At 47.3% G+C, this 18474-nt stretch overlaps 1 protein-coding gene across 1 annotated transcript in view; it reads left to right on the top strand.

The window, feature by feature from the left end:
• Window positions 1–18474, top strand: part of BCR (BCR activator of RhoGEF and GTPase) — a 98927-nt gene that overhangs the window by 37924 nt on the left and 42529 nt on the right. The window contains exon 2 of the mRNA XM_071572417.1: window positions 9365–9549. Within this exon, the coding sequence (XP_071428518.1) occupies window positions 9365–9549 (185 nt within the window). The remainder of the gene's footprint in view (window positions 1–9364; window positions 9550–18474) is intronic.

Raw genomic sequence — 18474 nt, 5'->3', positions numbered from 1 at the left:
ATTTTTCAGTGTGTTACAAGTAAGATGTCAATGGCAAGATTTACAGTGTAAACAGGAAAAGGGCAGCTGCCTTTATTGGCTTCTTAGTGTCCTGGCTGCACTGGGGAGAAAACAAAACAATGCTGGAAACTAAAAAGCCAAGGCAACTCATCCTGAAAGAGGCTGAAGATCTGGAAACAGAACAGTATTCTTATCAAACATGTTTACTGAGTTTTTTTAATAGACTTTAATACCCCCCACTGCCTAGGGCTGGCCCTCCCTTCCCTTCTCACAGAACTGTCCATTCAGTTAAACTTTTGTTTTAACAGCCTCTTTCCTCTCTGCATGCCAGGACTGTTTGTCTGCTCTAGTTACATACAGGAAAAGGTATATGTATATATACACTGTGAGGGTTTGTAACAGATCACGGTGTGGCATTTGCTCCATTTTGTTTCTGTGAATTTTATAATCTACTTCTGTGGAGAGAGGTGCCTGCAAAACTCGGAGACAACTGTGAGGAACAAAATAGTAAAGATATGCTGATGGTGGATGGAATTCCCTTCATTCACCTGGCAGCTGGTACAGCACGCTGGCTGCGAGGGAAGCAGCCCTCCCAATGGAGTCAGTACATGCCGTTTCCTTTGGGCTTTGTTACCAGGTTGTTTTTTTCAGCAGTGAGGTGAAGGCTGTGGTTTGAGCCCAGCAGGAGTGCTGACCTGAGCAGTCACATTTCCTCCATCCCACCTCTGCTGCTGCATTGTGTGGAGAGGATCAGTGAAATGGAAGAGAGAACTGCTCTGCCTTATAAAATAACACTGTTTGCAGTTATTTTTAGCTTAGGCAGCTCCTGCTGTGGTTTGCTGTGCTCCTGCAAACGTGATTTAGGGGGTGGTGGGGGAGACATGGACAGGAGCTGAGAGGGGAGGCAGCTTGGACCCTGTAACCTGAGCTCTCATAATGCAGCCCCTGCTTTTCCTGGGAAATTAACTTCCGGGTTCTTCTCCTCTCAGCTGTGTGTGGTTCATTGTTGTTCACTTGTTTGGTTTGGGGTGTGTTTTACCTTCTTTTTCGTGGAAACTTTTCCTCCATTTCATTCAACTTGCTCCTCTGCTCTAGTCAGTGCTAAAGCTCCTGGGGCCTTTGGAGCAAAGCCACATGTACTTCTGAATGTACCTTCTTCTTGTCTGTGAATTTTTATGCTGAAAAAGTCTTCAGCTGTGAACAACTAGGCCTAAAATTTACCTTCTGCCTGTTAGACTTGCAGTAAATAGGAACAGCTAAACTTGGTGCACAATCCTGAGTAAGGAGTGGAAAATAAAACTGCAAAGGTGTTCTAGTTGGCTCTGGGGTTTCCTTTGCCAAGGACATCCAGTGTCCTGACTGCCAACATGAACTGAATATGGAAACCTTTCCAGCCTGCCTGGGAAAACACAGAACAGGAGAGGAATCTAAAGACATAGACCCTGGATGGAAAGAGATTCACTTTCTGCTCTCTCCCAGGCAGGAGTGTGAGATCCTCATCCGTGCTGTGGGGTGGTATGTTGTGCCCAGTGGTAAACAGTGAGAAAGAACAGTAAAAAAAGTAAAAGGGCAACAGGATTTTCCCTGCTGTGGGCCCTGGCTGGCCCTGTGAGTTAGGCATGGTACCTGTGTAATTCAGGCCTGACCAGAATTCCTCTGTGTTCACCTGTGGGCAGCGTGTTTGCAGCCAGTCATTGTGGGAACACCCATCGTTCCTGCAGGTGTGTTTGCCCACTGATGTTCAGGCTCTGAGTGATGGTGATTGAACCCTGTGGGTGCCCTGGAGGACATGCAGCAGTCAGTGGGACATTGGTGTTGTCAGCTGTCACAGGGAAATGTTCAAGTCTTGCCTTCTGCAGTGACTCTGGGTGTAGCTTTCTACCCTAAAATTCACAAATCACCGTGAAGACACCCTGCATTTGAAAGGCCACATCTAAACGTGTAACCTGTTCTCCTCCTAATCACAGCTGTTGGCATCAGTTGGACTCCCCTGTCCAGTTTGTGGTGTGCAGTGGTTGTGCTTCCCTCCCAGTGTTTCGGTTGGATTGAAACTGAGCCAAGTGTCAGATGTCTTGGGGAGATGGGAATTCACACCTCGGCTGCTCTTCCCGTGCTGTGTCAGGCGCTCAGTCGGAGCCTGGCTGGGTGTGAGGAGTGGGGACAGGACAGCTTGGGCTGCACTCTCAGCATGCAGCACCCCGGGGCTGCTCACCAGGGCTGTCTGGAGCAAAGATGAGCAGTGGGGAAGCTGTGCTGCCTGCCAGAAGGAGGTCCTTGCAATCTGCGTGCCACAGCACAGTCTTGTCTGGACTCTCCTGGATAATCAGGTTGGCTTCCTGAATTTTTCTCTCGTAGGGACTGTCTCAGTAGCCTCAGTGAGCAGCTCCCTCCGTCCTGTGGGAGGGTGCCTTGGGTTTCCCTGAGTAGTCCCAGCGTTCCCATCCTGGCTGGATTGTGGAACCTTGCCCTGGGTGAATGTTAAATCTGTCCCCAGGAATATGCCAATGGGAGCAAAATGCAACAAGGTGTCAGTAACAGACTGCTCCAAACAGATCAGACCTGTCCTCCAGTCTCTGCATGGACTCTTCATGGAATATATGGGCAGATTAAAGAACTCTGATCTTCTTTTTTAGATGTTTAATGATCTGGGTTTGACACACCTAAAAGATTAAAAGTGGACTGCAGTTAATTCATCTGCTAAAGACTTAAGGGCGCTGTCTGCTATGAGGATAAAGCTCATCTGTGGTAGAGACAAGTTTCTTGGAGTCTGGGTAACATCTACGGCCTGACATCCCCCCGGGGGAGGGAGGGTGCAGACAACCACCAGCTGTCTTGCTGCTTCCATGTGCAAGGTACATTGCTTTCTCCTTCTTCCATCTCCAGAGTGAGGTGCAGTTCTCAATCTGTACATGCACATGGACAAGCCTTACCCTTCCTTAAGACAACAAAGCATTGTGTAAAAATTTACATGTGACAGGCACTTGTTTCTGCAGCTGCTTCATGTGCTTCAGAGAGGTGAGCTATTGGAATGGGAGATGCCAGCCTGAAATGGATGTAATGATTTTGGGAAAATCTGCTGAAGTTTTGGATCCATGGAGCTCCTTTTTTCCACTGCAGCCTTGCTGACGGTGTGAGAGTGGCCGTGTCCCCCTGCCTGGGCTGACGGTGTGAGAGTGGCCGTGTCCCCCTGCCTGGGCTGACGGTGTGAGAGTGGCCGTGTCCCCCTGCCTGGGCTGACTGTGTGAGAGTGGCCGTGTCCCCCTGCCTGGGCTGACTGTGTGAGAGTGGCCGTGTCCCCCTGCCTGGGCTGACGGTGTGAGAGTGGCCGTGTCCCCCTGCCTGGGCTGACGGTGTGAGAGTGGCCGTGTCCCCCTGCCTGGGCTGACGGTGTGAGAGTGGCCGTGTCCCCCTGCCTGGGCTGACGGTGTGAGAGTGGCCGTGTCCCCCTGCCTGGGCTGACGGTGTGAGAGTGGCCGTGTCCCCCTGCCTGGGCTGACGGTGTGAGAGTGGCCGTGTCCCCCTGCCTGGGCTGACGGTGTGAGAGTGGCCGTGTCCCCCTGCCTGGGCTGACGGTGTGAGAGTGGCCGTGTCCCCCTGCCTGGGCTGACGGTGTGAGAGTGGCCGTGTCCCCCTGCCTGGGCTGACGGTGTGAGAGTGGCCGTGTCCCCCTGCCTGGGCTGACGGTGTGAGAGTGGCCGTGTCCCCCTGCCTGGGCTGACTGTGTGAGAGTGGCCGTGTCCCCCTGCCTGGGCTCTGTGTGCTCAGAGCTGCTCCCTGGGCATGGGCTGTGGTACCTGTTTCACTGAATTCTGCCTTGCAGCCCATGCTGCCAGTCAGCTTGTTCAGCAGAGTGAGGGGGATCATCCTCTGTGCACATCTCCTTTGGGAAATGATGGAGTGCCAGTGTTTTTTCCCTTTTGATACTTGATCTTTGTGACCTGTGGGACAGGCTCCTGGTGTAGATGGACACCATAGTCATTGTGGCTCTCAGTTTTGTACATGTTCAGTACACTGTTGCCTGGTTTAGGAGATGACAATTCAGAATATGTCAGGGAAGTGAGCAAGATACTTGGCTTTCCAGAGTTTAGCTGTGGTATCTTTCGGAGAGTGGTGCTGCATTTATTTCCCAGGCAACTGCATTCACTGCCCATCCACACTGATGTCCCTCCACATGTGCTGGGCCTGAATCCCTGATCCTTCTCCAGGTAGCCTGGCCAGCACTAAGAAATAAAACTACCTGATTCTGTGTTGTTTATCACCAAGCAAACAGTGGTATGTAAAAGCTGGAGCTGAGATTGGTAAGGCACGCTACTAACTTAAAGGTTACAAAAGAAATAGAAACAGAAGCAGTGTTGCATTCTGGTAACTTATCCCTAAACCAGCCATGTGTAAGTCCCAGGAACTGACTAAGCCTCAGCCTAAAGGAAAACGAAGGAGTGTTTTGTTAATATGATGTCTTCAATTGCAGTAGAAGCTTTTAAGTGTACCCAGCCCTGCTCTGCCATGCATGTATCCTTCCAGTTTGGATTTTTGAGCCATGAACTAGATCAGGGAGCTGATCCAGCTTAGAAGGGAAGCGTCAAAGATATTTTTCTTTGGGCTGGCTGAGTTCTTTATCTGGACCACAGGCATCTGGGGGGTTGCAGGACTAAGGAGGGTAAGAGGGTAAAGGGCCATGCAGTGGTTTATGGCTTGGTGGGGGAAACCTTAAACCCCTATTGCTGCCAACACAATGCATTGTCAAACTATGGCCTCACACATTCCCTGGCTCAGAAACACAGAGGGTGCAAACTGCCTTAGCTCTGCTCTGCAGCTGTGGGGATGTTTTTGGAGTGAGTGTAGACATTCCAAACTTGTGCTGGCCTTGGTACCATTACAATGAAGCCACAGTGGTGTGGGGCTGTGGCAGGACATGCACCTCCCTTCCCCCTCCAGGATTCTACGTATTTACTTAGGCAGGTCTGAGCTGCTGTAGCTTCACTGCTCTTTTAGCAGGATTAGCTGGAGCACAGCTAGCTTGGAATCTTCTCTGCAGGCTGCTGTTAAGCCTCTCAAGCAGCTATGGATGTTGTGCTGATGTGAAAGTATGACACGTGCATTTGAACCATTGTGCGGCCTTGGATTAGATGCAGATAATCTTTCTTTTGACTTAGAAGTTAATTTCTTTTACCCTTCCTGCTTTCAAGTGAGCTCCATGATTTCACATTTCGAAAGAATGAATGTGGCACCCAGCAGGAAGGGTGTAGGCAACAGGACAAGGGAACAGTGTTGTTGTGCTCTCTGAGTGCCAGTGAGTTTGTGAGGAACTAAACTTGTTAGATTCTTCCTTACCCCTCCCTCAGGCAGGTGAAATTTGAGGCAGTGATGGAGAGAAGTGTTTTAGAAGAGGGGAGGCACAACAGCATAAAGAAAAGGAATACTATGTTTGAGAAAACCAAAAGAAGATGAAAAGGGGACAGATGATAGAAGCAGTAACTGAGGAGTAAGATGGTGGAACAGACTTCTAAAGGCTGGAGCAAAGCTAGGCCCCTGCTGTAAGAACCAAAGGTGGAAATAAGTGCTTGAGGTTTTTCAGAATGTGTGAATTGAGGGATGAGCCTTTGTACCCCCAGGTAGTTCAGTGCACCTGAAGATGTGCAGGTGCAGGAGAGCAGTTCTGTAAGAGAATGTCAGAGGGTCAGGGGTAGAAATAGTTCCCCTTGTGTGCCAAGAGGGCTCATTTCTGTAAGTCACAGCTGCTGCTCTTCTGCATGGGATGGGATCTCTTACAGGTTACCCAGAGAGGAGGAGGAAAAGGGGCTGCTGGTGAGATGAGAAGCATGGCCCAGGTGGAGCAGTGTCCTCGGTCAGTCCCTCTGGTGCTCCCCGCACACCCTGTGTGAGCCCACCAGCCCTGTTGGCCTGCTCTTTCCCTTAGCTGTCCCTTGTCAGCAGTTCTCTGGTGTTGCTGTGTTTTATCTTTCTCTGTCCTTGGTGGCTCAGTTACTGATGGCTACTCTGAGACTGGCAGAGGCCTTAGGAGGAGAGTCAGAACCCTCTTAGTGCTCACCTATCCCAAGCCCTTGCTGAGAAACCAAGTGCTCCTGCTCGAGCCCATCTGCTGCCTGCACTGGCCATTCCAGCAGCAGCACCTGGAGCAGCTGGAGGTGTCAGAGCAGGGAGCTCCTGGCTCTGATCTCTCTGCTCCAGTCTCTTCACTCCCAGGTGGAGCCTGAGCAGCCTGTGAGCTTTGTGCTGGGCTCAGGAGAGCTCAATAACTCAGTTTCCCTGGCAACAGTGGGCTCTTTAATCACAGATACAAGGCTACCTCTGCTCCTGAGTTAAGGCCTGTGTGGTGTGTCTCACTGTGGCAATACTTGCTCGTGTTGGAAAAAATGGCAGAATAAAAGCACGAAAGTCTTTCTGCCTTTGAGATAATTAAAATCTCCATAGGTGGATTTCAGTGCTGTGTGCAGCAAAATAATAGAAGAGGGATTATAACTACCTCTAAGCTTTTTAATGTGTGAAGGATCTCTGGAGGATACAGAAATAAAGTTTTAAATTCTGTGTGGAGCTTTATGCACAGATCTCATGGCAGTCTGTGACACTGAGAGTCATTCCTTGTCGAGATGTGTTATTTTCATTTTTATGGATAGGGAGACAAAGTGATTCAAAGTTCGGCTGAATCTTGTTGCAAAGGCAGGAATAAATCTCAAGTCCCTCACCTGCCCTTCCCTTCAGTTTCAGTAAAGGTGTCCCTGTGCAGCAGAAGACACAACATGTTAAGGAAGGTAGAAGTGAGGCTGTTTTTTAGCAGGAGAAAGTGAGGAAAGTGGAAATGCTGTGATTCACTGCCAACCTTTCTGCTAATGTATTTTAGTCTGCATTTACTCCCCCATTAACAAAAATGGAGCAAACTATAAATTTTGCATGTAAGCATTGGGAGTGAGAGAAATATTCCTGCCTTCATTTCTGCACGGGGACTTGGTCTTGTGTGTAGGAGCAACTGGTTTGGATAAGAGTAGTTTGAAGAACCTTTTGAAGGGAAAAAAAACTGTTCCTTGAGTAGGAACAAGCCTACAGAAGTGCCAGTGTTAAATTGCCAGTGATATCTCACAGGCTTCCTGGGTTAGAAACTTGCACAAGGGACACCTGAGTGGAAAACAGGTGTCTGTGCTCTTCCACACAGGTGATATGGTGCTAAGATTTTGTGGGTTTGGGTTCTTTTTAATGTGGGGTGGGGTTTTGTTTGTTTGGGTATTTTATTATTATTGTTTTTATTAGTGTTATTTTAATATGGTGTAAATAGTGCAGAGATGAAGGGAGACACCCCTCCTCCTTCCTACGTATAATTTTGGTTTCTGGTATCAAAACAGTCCTTTAACCTTCTGGCCAAACAGAAGACCATCCACTTGTGTGTGAGGAGGGTATTTTACTCTTCCTTTTCAGTGTTTCCTTGCCTGTTTGGGTAGTGCAAGGTGGGGGCTAATGCAGTCTTTTATTCTGCCCCTTCTTAGCCAAGGAACTCTTGAGATTTTGGTTTGTCTTGGAGGTGTTGTAGAAATTATCCAGCTTTGGGGTATCTAAAAATCTCCTTTGTTTGTGACTGAGCATCCTTATCTCAGCAGCTCCTTTTTAAGCCTCTGGTTACCAAATCAACTTATAGGGCGTCTTCTGAATGGTTGTGGGGCTCTGGGAACCTGTAACACCCAGAGAACATGTCCCATTTCCCCCACCCTTCATTCCCATGGTCTTGCACAGTCTGACAAGTATTTGAGGAGCTCTGGGAGTTGAGCACAAGCAGGAGGGTGACATAAAACTCACTGAGCTTGTTAAAATAACATTGCCATGGTCCTTCAGCAGCCTCCAGGCCTCGTATGGGGCTGTTATTTAGCTGGGTGGTATTTGGTGTGAGCCAAGACAGAGGCTCATTTCTACACTGAGTTTATTGTTGGCTTTTCAGTATATTGTTTGTGTAAATTCCCTGGACCAGCTCTCCCTCCTGAAAGAGCCACATGGATCAAGTTTTATTCTGTTCCACATAAAGTTCACATCCTTTACTGGAATGAGTCATGCTTTAACTGAGTTTGCTGTGAGGGAGGAAAGTGGGCTTTAAAATGTTACTCCTCCACCCTGCCTTAGTGATGTATAACAGGATTATTAGTATGCTTGGCAGCAGCTGCTTATTATTTTCACAGGACCTGGATATTTGTGCAAAATGGTTCTGCTTGTCTTGAAGTGTCATTATTTTTCTTTTTCTTTGTGGCTTTGTCTTCCATGAGGCTCAGCAGCTTCTGTAAAGGTGGATCTCCTTTATTTCCTCGGGGTTATTTTTCAGTTAGGGGAGAAGAGTGGCAATGTGTGACTTGGAGCTGAAAGAGGGGCAGGAACTCTGCCCTTCTGTGGTCAGTGGCCTGTGCATGGCTGTTCTGTCACACACAGGACACTCCTGGGCACTGAGAGGTGCAGGTGCTTCCCAGGCCCACCTAACTGGTGCAGAAACCAGGCTTTGGTCCTCTGTGTGTTTCTTTGTGCAGAGGTTAAAGACCTTTGAACCTACGGCAGAGGGAGCTGCTCAGTGTGGGTCCTGTTGCAGGTTGTTGCAAAAGTAAGGTCTGTATTCAGCTACTAAAGACACCAGAACCAATTGTACCACCCATTTTTCCTGCAGAAGTTCATTGATGTCTCTGGCAGGAATGGTTAATTTGACTCTTCATACCACCATCCTTTGTTGTTTGTGTTTTGAATGTATTGTTGGGTTTCTTGGGGTTTTTTTGGGAAGGAGGAGAGATGGAGATGGGTAGGAGGGAGTTTGGTGGTGGTTTGTTCATTTGTTTAAGGAGTTAGGCTGAGGACTGAGGAGGAGGGACAGCCAATCAAACAGGGCCTCTCAGGATTTTGGTTCTGCTGACATGTAAGACCTTGCTTTCCTAGTCCTCTTGTTCCTGAGAGGCCTGGAGGGAGTTGTGTTTTCCCCCTGAGCTGTGTATTGTCTCTGCCTCCTAAACTGGCAGGGGCATCATCTGTTTGTGTTTTAGAGAGAAACCAGGGTCTGTTATCACAACCCTCTGCATCCCCAACCCCAGACTGCATGGCTTTGATGGAGTCTGCAAAGGGAGTTATTTTGATGCTTTTGAAGGAAAACATGAGGGAAAGAGCTGTAATTATCAACCTCTAATGTTAGAAAGGACTTTGCCTTTTAGGACTTAGAATGAGTGAACTGAACTTTTGGTGGCAACATGAATTTAATTAAATTTATACCTCTGCTGTATTAACTCTCCCTGACTCTGGGTTTGCTGGTAAGTGGTGGTGGGAGCTGGGAGGCAGTGCCTGGGGGCCAGCCCGTGTCTGGGTGTGAGCAGACGGGTCTGTGTGTGCCTTGCAGATGCCCCGTTCGGGGGGACACCGCCCGGCTACGCGTACGATGCCGACCGCGCCGAGGAGCAGAGGCGGCACCATGACATGATGCCCTACATTGACGACTCCCCGTCCTCCTCCCCACACCTCAGCTCCAAGAGTCGCGGCAGCAGAGACACCCTGTCCTCAGGGTCCCTGGAATCTACAAAATCAGTGAGTCCTTTCCTGCCTCTGTGGGTTTTAATGGAGAGGGTTGGTGGTGGTTGCAGCTGAGAGTGTCTCTAAATAACAGATATTTTGTCCAGGAGACTGTGGAACAAAACATGTTCATCCATCTCTGCATGTGGGTTGTCATTGCCTTTCACAGGGGAAATAAAAGTTACTTTTCTGGCAGGTTAAAGGTTTTGGTGAAGCACTTAGAATACAAGACCTGTTTCCTTCACCCTATGAAAATAGAATAAGAGGAATTAAAACTGCCAGCTCTGAAATGGTGACTTTGGGTGGGAGATGGCCATTTGACCATTCACTAAATAGCTGTCTGTGTACGGGTAGATAAAAGGTTCAGAAGGGACTGCCTGGCCTCACCTGTGGTTTAACGTGGCCCTTTGGGCTCCCTCATTTAATTCCTGCTTCAGGGTCAGTAGCAGGGCTGTAGCTTGGACCTGGAGGAAAAGCTCTTTTTATTTTTACAGTAGTCTTGGTAGGGAGTCTGCAGCATGCCTTGTAAATAACTACTGACTTTGCTGCCTCCACAGTTAAAATTGTCTTCACTTCAGCTTGAATTTGTCTCTTTGACTTTCAACCTTTGTTTCTTTTTATCGTTCTGCAGTACATTACACAGCACTTGAACCCCAAGTTGCTGTTTCCCTGAATATCTTTGTTATTTGCAAAGTTTTGGTTGCCTCAAGTCATCTCAAAAATGCTTCACTGCACGAAGCCAACTGTCAGTGCCTTCCTACTGTATTTCTGAGGAAGTGTGGCCAGACAACCCTGAATTCCCACATTGTAAACAACACTTGCAAATCTGTCATCTAAGTAGTTTAACTTATGTTGCTTTAGATCGTTCTGTCCTGTTAATTAAGATGTCATGGAAGAAAATGATGGATATTTTACAGATACCACTGTACATGCAAATCAACAGCATCACCTTTACCAGACAGTTTTATTTATCTTTTATCAGAAGTCAAGAGTCTGACAAGTTGCACAGGCCGTTGGTGCTCAGTGTTCATTCTGCCACTGCTCTGTATTGGTTACTGTCATGTCATCTGCTTTTCCCAGGCTGAATTCTAGATTAGGAATCCTTCTCGAGACAGTGTTCTTGTTCTTCTTTCTCATTTATAAAAATGCATTGTCAACATCTCTCAAAGCATCATCAAGTACATACAATGGTGATGTTTGCTTAATTTTATTTGACTGTAAAGTGTGAAATCTAGTTAGTTGTTTATGCTTCAGTCTGTTAATTTTTAGATGCTTATTTATCCCTCAAGATGAGAATTCTTGTGATATGCAAGAATCTTTTGAGTGAAGGAGTTATCATTACTAAATGCAAAAAAGCTCCAAGAACAATTTATTATTGGCTTGAGATCTCCAGGTTATGTTTCTTGAGGATGAAGGGAAAGCACCACGTGACTCCACATGGCTGAGTTATCTTCAAAGAGCCAGTTGTCACAGTGCCTGTGATGGAGGCCTGGAAGAAACACTGCCTAATATTTAATCTTGTTCTTTATTTGTTTGAGTATTGCCTCATAAGCATTTAACACCAGTTCGTTTCAAAGTTACTTTAATAATGACAGAAAGCTGCCTTTTCAAAAATAATTCTTAACATAAATGGCTGCTTTCTTCTTTCTGACTATAAAAAGATGTTTTGTGGCTTCCAAAAGAAAGAGCTGTCCTGATACAGATTAGACTTTTAATCGTGAACCTCAACGGCTGTAATTGGTCCACAGCTGACAATGCCACTGATGGACAGACCAAGACAAGAAGCAAGAGACCAATTTACAGATAATTGCAGTATTTCCCAAGCACGTTAAACTTTCTGTCATCACGAGTTGTTACAGGGCTTTTGCTGTAGTTCTGTTTTCAGCTCTAGTGGGAAGACACCAGGAACAAAATTAAGTGTCAAACACCCTGTGCTGAGCCAAACCAGAGTGTGTGGGACCACAAATACCAGGATGGACATCTCTGGTTTTTGTTTTTACTGAACTTGATTAGCAGAGAACAAGTTTTGTTTACTTGTATTTGCTTTTATAGTTGTTTCCTTGCCCTTTTACTTTTTCCTTGGGTGCCTGCAGTTACCTGAACACTTTAGATTATGTATATGACCAGAGTCTGGAAATGAAGTTAACCTGTGTAAGAAGACAACATGCACTACATGTACCACTTTGACAAAGTATTAAGATTGTAAAGTCATTCAGAAGTTAAGAAATTACTGTGGTTTTCCAGCCTTGCCTGATGCTGTAGCCTTGCCTTGAATCTTTGTGAAAACTTGGAACTCCTCAATCATCCTGTTTTTCCTATGGGAAGGTCACTGCCCTGTGCAGTGAACAAAGGGAATGACACTCATGGGATTCAACATCTCATCTCTAGAGCTGAGTGTGCTCCTCATTTACAGCCACTGCAAACTCAGCTCTGAGTTCCAAAGTATTCATTTCCTACTGGCATGACCATTGGCTCCAAATACAGCTGGAATGGTGCACAGGTCTTAATTATCCTTGTAGTGTTCCCGTGAGATAAGAGGGTGGTGTGTTCACTGACCACAGGTAATCATGGCAGACATGTTATAGGAGAAGCATCTGCTAATTTTGGTGCTTAATTGAGATGTATAATCTTCTGCAAAATCAGGGTCTGACTTTTAATACATTTTTCTTCACATTTAAAGTAAAATACCTTTAATTTCACTCACAACCAAGAGCTCACAGCACTCCAGTCAGGCACCCAAAAAGTGGAAAAGATTGGAAACAATGATATTTTTATTTTTAATCCAAGTAATTCATTTAGCATCACACAGACATGGCAGCATTTTGGTGTGGTGTTCTTCTGCCTTAGCCATGAGACCAGCTTTCCTCTTGGAGACTGCATTGGTGCTATCTGGATATTGAGGGCATCTTGCTTTGGCTTATTGTATGGGCTTGCTCTGGGCTTTGTCTTTTTCTGCCAACTGTTTGACTGAGTCCTTCCATCTCTTCAGAGCAGCTCTGGCCTTGGGTTGAGTGGCACATCAGGGTTCTGTCCAGCCACCACAGTGAAAGTGCAGAGTGGCCAAAGCAGTGTCTCTTTCTAGAAGAGAATGAAGGGATCCCTCCTTTACTGCGTGGAGAGGGGTGCCCTGTTCCCTCTGTGCAGGGTGACAAACTCCCAGCACCTCATGCTCAGTGTTTCAGCAGCTGAGGGGCGCAGTTGACTTCAGAAGGTTTGTGGTGTTCTGCACCTTGTCTTCTGGGGAGTGTTTCCTAATCCCTCCCACCACCTCTGTCATGTAAACAGATGAGAAGGTGAAGCCTCCAAACTTCAGCACCTCTTTGTGTCCCACCCCACTGGCTGTCTGTCCATGGCACAGCTGTTGCTCTCCAAGGAGGTGCCACCAGCATCGGTTTTGGGTGTGACCCAGAGAGGGCACGAGCAAGGTGGCCACCTGTAGGGTGGACCTCAGCATCCCTTGGCTTGGCATTTCTGTGGTAAGGAGGCCTTAACAAATGTTTGCATTGAGCAAGAGAGGTCATACCCCTCCTTCTGGCTCCTCCAGAGTCCTGTGCTGGGCTGCTGCTGTGTCCTGGCATAAAGCCAGTGCTGTTGCCAAACTTTGACTGTTGCTCCCAAACCTACAGGGAGAGAGGAAAAACGAGAAGTAGGTTCCACTGATGCTTAAGTTGTTTGTTTATTTAACTTGAGAAGTGGTTTGATTTTCCCAAACCTTCCTTCCTTTAACAGTTGCGCTTTTGTGATTGAACTGTCCAAAAATTCGGGAAACCTCTCTTGGAAAACATCAGCCCAAATGTTTGCCAAATAAGGTAGTGCTGGTAGCTTCAGAAGATGTGAGACAGTGTTGGTGAAAGGTAGTGATAATTCACTCCCTGACAGCCAGGGGGAAAAGTGGAGAAGATACCTGGATAGAGTTAGGGGAGGGCAGAGGGAGAGGTTGCTACAGAACTGTTAGGACACAGGAAGGTGTTGGGACACCTGGAAAGTTGGTGACTGACACCCTTCAGTTGGGAAGGGTAATTGCCAGGAGTTTTGGAGTGGGCAGCTTGCAGCCTGGAGGCTGAAGAGGATGGGAAGCTCCGTCCACCATGATCCTGCTGCTGCTCATGTGGGGAGAGATTGCAGCCATGAGAACAGCAGAAATCAAAAAGCCTTTCAGGATCTGCTCACCACCAAAGGGAGGCTCAAAGCTGCGCGTGGGGCTCTGTGGAGGTGGGGGCAGGTGCAGGACAGCAGTGGAAAGGCAGAGCTCATTCCACCCCCCAGGAGAGGAGTCACTCTTCAGTGAAGATGAGTTTTTGCCAAAATAGATCTCTCCATTCTTGCACATATCACACCAAGGGAGGCAGGAGTGCTAAAGCTGAGCGACTGCCTCCTGCTGTCTGTTCTCTTTGGAGGAGAAACTGGCTGGTACTTAGAGATTTCCAGGTAGAATTTCTCTTCCCTTTTCTGCTGTGCAGTCCATGCTTGGTGCAGCACTGGCAGCCACTGCCTTTCCTCAGATCAGATCCTTTTGTCCTCACTGTCTGCCAGCTCAGTGGAGAGCAGGGCTGTTGCAGAGCAGGTCGTGGGTTTTGCTCCCAGCTTTGTCCCAGGGGGATCCAGAGAAGTTGACCTCTGAAGCTGCAGCAATCAATGGGGTTACTGCTCTGCTTGGTACTGCTGTTGCTGGCTTGTCCTTCCCTCTCCAGCATTTCCAATTCCTCCTTTCTTCCTCTCAGTATTTGGTTTTGTTTGTTTGTTTTCTCTTACTGTTGCTTTCCTCTCACCACCCCCAACAGATGCAGTTTTTCCTTTTTATTCTCCAATTCTTTGCTCCTTAAGGGCTCTGCCTGGATGTACAGCCCTTCCTGAGGAGAGCTGGCACACCAGTACTGATGTTATAAATAATGTTGGCTCCTCTCCCTGCTCCTTCCCCTCCCTGCATGGAGCATGATTGGCTTGATTACAGAATTTGCCCTGTTTAATATCACCAAGACAATCAGACACCTCCAGCCTGTTTAGCAGAAGCTTTCAAATATATTTACACTTTAAAAACTGGACTGAATAGCTTTTCTCCTTTGTAGGCTCTCAGCTCCTGTGTGAGAGTCAGAGCTGTCCTTACAGGAAGCCTCTCCTTTGAGCACATTCCCTGCACAGTACGAACACACTGTACCAAAGGAAGAGTTAAAGTGCCTTTTATACGCCCACTTTGAATCCCTGATTCTCTTTGCAGAGCTGTGCCAGCAGCAACCTCTTTGCAAAATCTGATGTGTTGTGGTTTCGAGGTTCTTAATCTGTGCTCTTCTAACATTTGCGAGGAAACAATTATTGCTGTTAATTTAAACAAAACCCAGGAAGCCCTGAGCTCTACACAGAGTCAGGCAGAGCTGAGTCTGTCTGGTCCTTGAAGCTGGTGAATGTCAGCCCTGCAGTGACTGAGCACAACATGCAGTGCCAGCCTGGTCAGTGAACCAAAGCACGGGGGCTGACAGGCTGTGGGCACAGTGGAGGCAGCCCCAGCTTGGGGCCAGTGCTCCCAGCAGCTCTGACCAGCTGTGGGTCAGGTCCAGGACTGCACTTATGACTGTGACTCAATCTTCTGGTTTTTACATCTTTGGAACAGCAAAAAGCACCACCCAGTTGAGAAGAGAACACCAGAATCCTATAGGCATGAGATACCTGTGAAACTTCCTTTGACCTGCTTTCCACCTTCCTTTTTGGGTAGTTTTCTTTTGTGTTTCTTTTCTTAATTTTTATTTTTTTATTTTAAATGTGGTTCATAAGGAGTGGGAGCAAAGCACTGGTTTCTTGCTTGCTTGTCCAGATGTGGCTGGATGCTGAGTCCTCACAGCTCCCATGGCAAGGAGACAGGAATGCTCTGGCTGCTGCCCTGGTACAGTCTGGAAAGATTTATTCTGCAGTGTGGGTAGAGAGGTAGCCAGGAGATGGAAGGGCAGTGGAGAAAGGCTAGACGTGGATGCTGGCATCAAAGAGGCAGGGGGAGAGTCAGAACATGAAATACTAGTCAGACTTGTACAAGTGAAAAACAAGCTAACCACGCATGGGATAGACTGCTGACCACCTGGCACTCCCTGCTGAGTGGTTGGAGTTTGCCAACACAGGCTGCTCCCACTTCCTGCTGGGAACATCCCATCTGTGCTGTGGTAATAGGTGTATTTTCCCCTGGCTGCTGTGGTCTGGGAGATGTGGTACCAGCTCCTCCCCTTAATACAAACAGCTCAACGATTTCAGACTGCTCCCTTCTTGCCAGGGCCGGGGAGAGGAGTCCTCAGCCTTGGCAGGTCTCCCTGTGCTGGTGAGGAAGGAGCTCGATAGCTCTGCCCAGGATGTTCCCTCTTAGCTGCCCTTCTGGCTGGAGTGCAGGAGCTGAGCAGGCAGGGAGCTGTTGTCACAGTGGTGTTCTTTGTCTCCTTTTGTGTTAGAGATGGGCAAAGCAAAAATGCCCTTGGCAAGGGGTGCATCATGTCCTGGTGTGCTGCAGGGGAGGGTGCAAGGACAGTCCCACGGGGTCTTTGCTGCTCACTGCTCTGGTTCCAGGGGAGCAGGCGAGTCTGTTCCCGGTTCTGTAAGTGAGGAATGTTGTAATACCAAATAATAAATGTAACTCCTCTTCCTCCTGGTATTGGCACCAGCTCCCAGTGAATTTCTCTCTTGGAGTATGTTTCATAACAAGTGTGACTTAAGAAGCACCCTGAGGCTGAAGGAGCTCCAGATGTTCACCCTGCCCATGCAGCCCCAGCTGACACTGCCAGCAAAGGCTCCCTCAGCAGGAGCTCGTGGCAGGGCAGGGCTCTCAGGAGCAAACACGGCAGCACCAGGGTAGGGTTTGATCCCTGACACAGCAGGAGCATCTTTTCACATCTGAGGAAGCTGTGTGTGAATGTGAGGTGTTGCATTGAAGATCCTGTGATTGCTGGATAAGCTCCCCCAGGGTTCCTTCAGCCACTGCTGTACCCAGTGAAAAGCAGGCAGGGCCTGCCCTGGCTGGAGCTTTGCAAGCACCACACTTGGAAAATTGCTCCTGGTAAAAAGGTTTAGGACAAATCCTGGACTTTGCACAGTGCCCTTGTGGTAATGGCCAGGAAGGAAAGCCTCAGTGTGTCCTGGGAGATGTTTGTCTCCCTGAAAGCACATCTCTTAACGAGAGGAAATTAACATTCAGGCCGAAAATGCTGGCTCTGTCAGCCCAGCAAGAACTGGCTTGTAAATTAAAGCTTTTGCTTGTGAAGAGGAAAAACTGTTCCCAGTGCTGTGAGGAAAACTGTGCCACTGTCCTGATGGGGAAGTTTGAATCACTTGAATGAGTTGTCATTGTGTGCTACTCTTTACAGATGTTACAGACATACCCAGCCTCATTTTTACATCCTCACCTCCTCCAAGAGAACCTGCTAAAGATAATTATGGTGCTTTGTCAATATTGACCAGTTACCTCATCGTCAGCAGTGGGGACTTTGGAGCACTGTTAGTTTTTCTCAATGCTTCTTTGTGTAGCTGCACTTTTCTTTTGTAAGAAACCTTTGGAAACCAAGAGCAATTGTGTTTTCTGTGCCCCAGCGCTGCTACATCCCTTCCTCTTTGGATGAAGGCAGTCTTTGTTAACTGCTTTGGGACTGCCTGTCTTGATTAGGTGTGTGTGCCATGCCCTACAAAATGGTCCATGGGATGGACATCCAGGCAGTGCCAGCATAGGAGCCATAGGGAATGGCACAGTCTTGTTGGACGTGTCTCTCTGGGCCCTGCAGGCAGCGACACGGAGATGGGCAGAGGCTGCTGCAGCAGGTGGTTTGTCACTGGTGGTTTTCTGAAGACAAGTTCTGAATTACAAATCCTGCCTTCTTTGAGATGCCCTTTCAAGATTTTAGAAGGCACTGTGGTTCTTACTGAACATCACCAAAGGGTGGGAAGTTCTGCTTTCTGTGTAGTACCTGATGTGTAAGTTTTACTCATTTCCTTAGAACAGCTTCTGTCTGCCACTTTTATGGAAGAGGTGATGGTGTTTGGCACCTCACAAAAACTTTCATAAAGTAGTTGCTGGAATTCTTTTAGGCTAGAAAATAGCTTGTGAAATTTAATGAAAGTGTTCAGAAATCAGGATGGTTATTGATGAGAGTGAATCCAGAAATATCTGGGAGCATGAGGATCTGTTTCTTTCTTTGGCTGTGTGTGGGCTCAAAGTCACACTCAGGATGTGACAGTTTTCCTTCAGGCTTTACCTATAGGCCAGATGTCTTCTCTCCATCATGAACCTCATCAATACACCTGCAGGGTTCAAGCACAGGACCCTAAACTAAGTGGAGCTTTTTTTTGGCAGCTACAGGGCTTTATGTTCAGTCAGTAGAGTGGAGCATCCTGCTGTGTTTCCTGATCCTCCTACTGCTGAAATCAAAAGCTGAAGATTCCTCTGGATATTAAGAGGAGTAGGATGGAACCACAACCAACCTACCCAAAGCCCTTGAAAAGTATCTACCCTTTCATAGCCAACCACTGACTCTGTTCTTAGAGACATTTAACAATATAAAAAGGTTGCAAGAATTGTAAAAAGCTATTTCTGTGGATGATGGAAATAAAAAGAAGTGGAAGTAAGAGTTTGTGAAAGGGGGATGTTTCTCATTATTCATAACCTTCATTGCTTGGCCACATTTTTTTGGAAACACTCAGTTGCACTTTATCAGGTTAATCATTTTTTCAGATAACAGTTTTTGGAGGAGGGATAATTAAAATTTAACAGAGGGGTTTACTGCTTCTCTTCATGCTAGTCTTTCTCATTTGCCCATGAATGTATTTATGTTTGGTTTTTTTTCCCCTCTTTCTTCAGTTGTTTTGGTTAAGAACTCCTTCATGGAATCCCAATAAGAAAACCAGCATGTGCATTGCAAGCAGTGCTGATTATTCCATCCTCTCACTAAAAATAGCCATTGTGGGAGCTGGCAGTGGAGA

The sequence above is a fragment of the Pithys albifrons genome, chromosome 17, assembly GCF_047495875.1.
Source record: "Pithys albifrons albifrons isolate INPA30051 chromosome 17, PitAlb_v1, whole genome shotgun sequence".
Classification (NCBI taxonomy): domain Eukaryota; kingdom Metazoa; phylum Chordata; class Aves; order Passeriformes; family Thamnophilidae; genus Pithys; species Pithys albifrons.
This window is presented reverse-complemented; position numbering and strand designations above follow the sequence as displayed.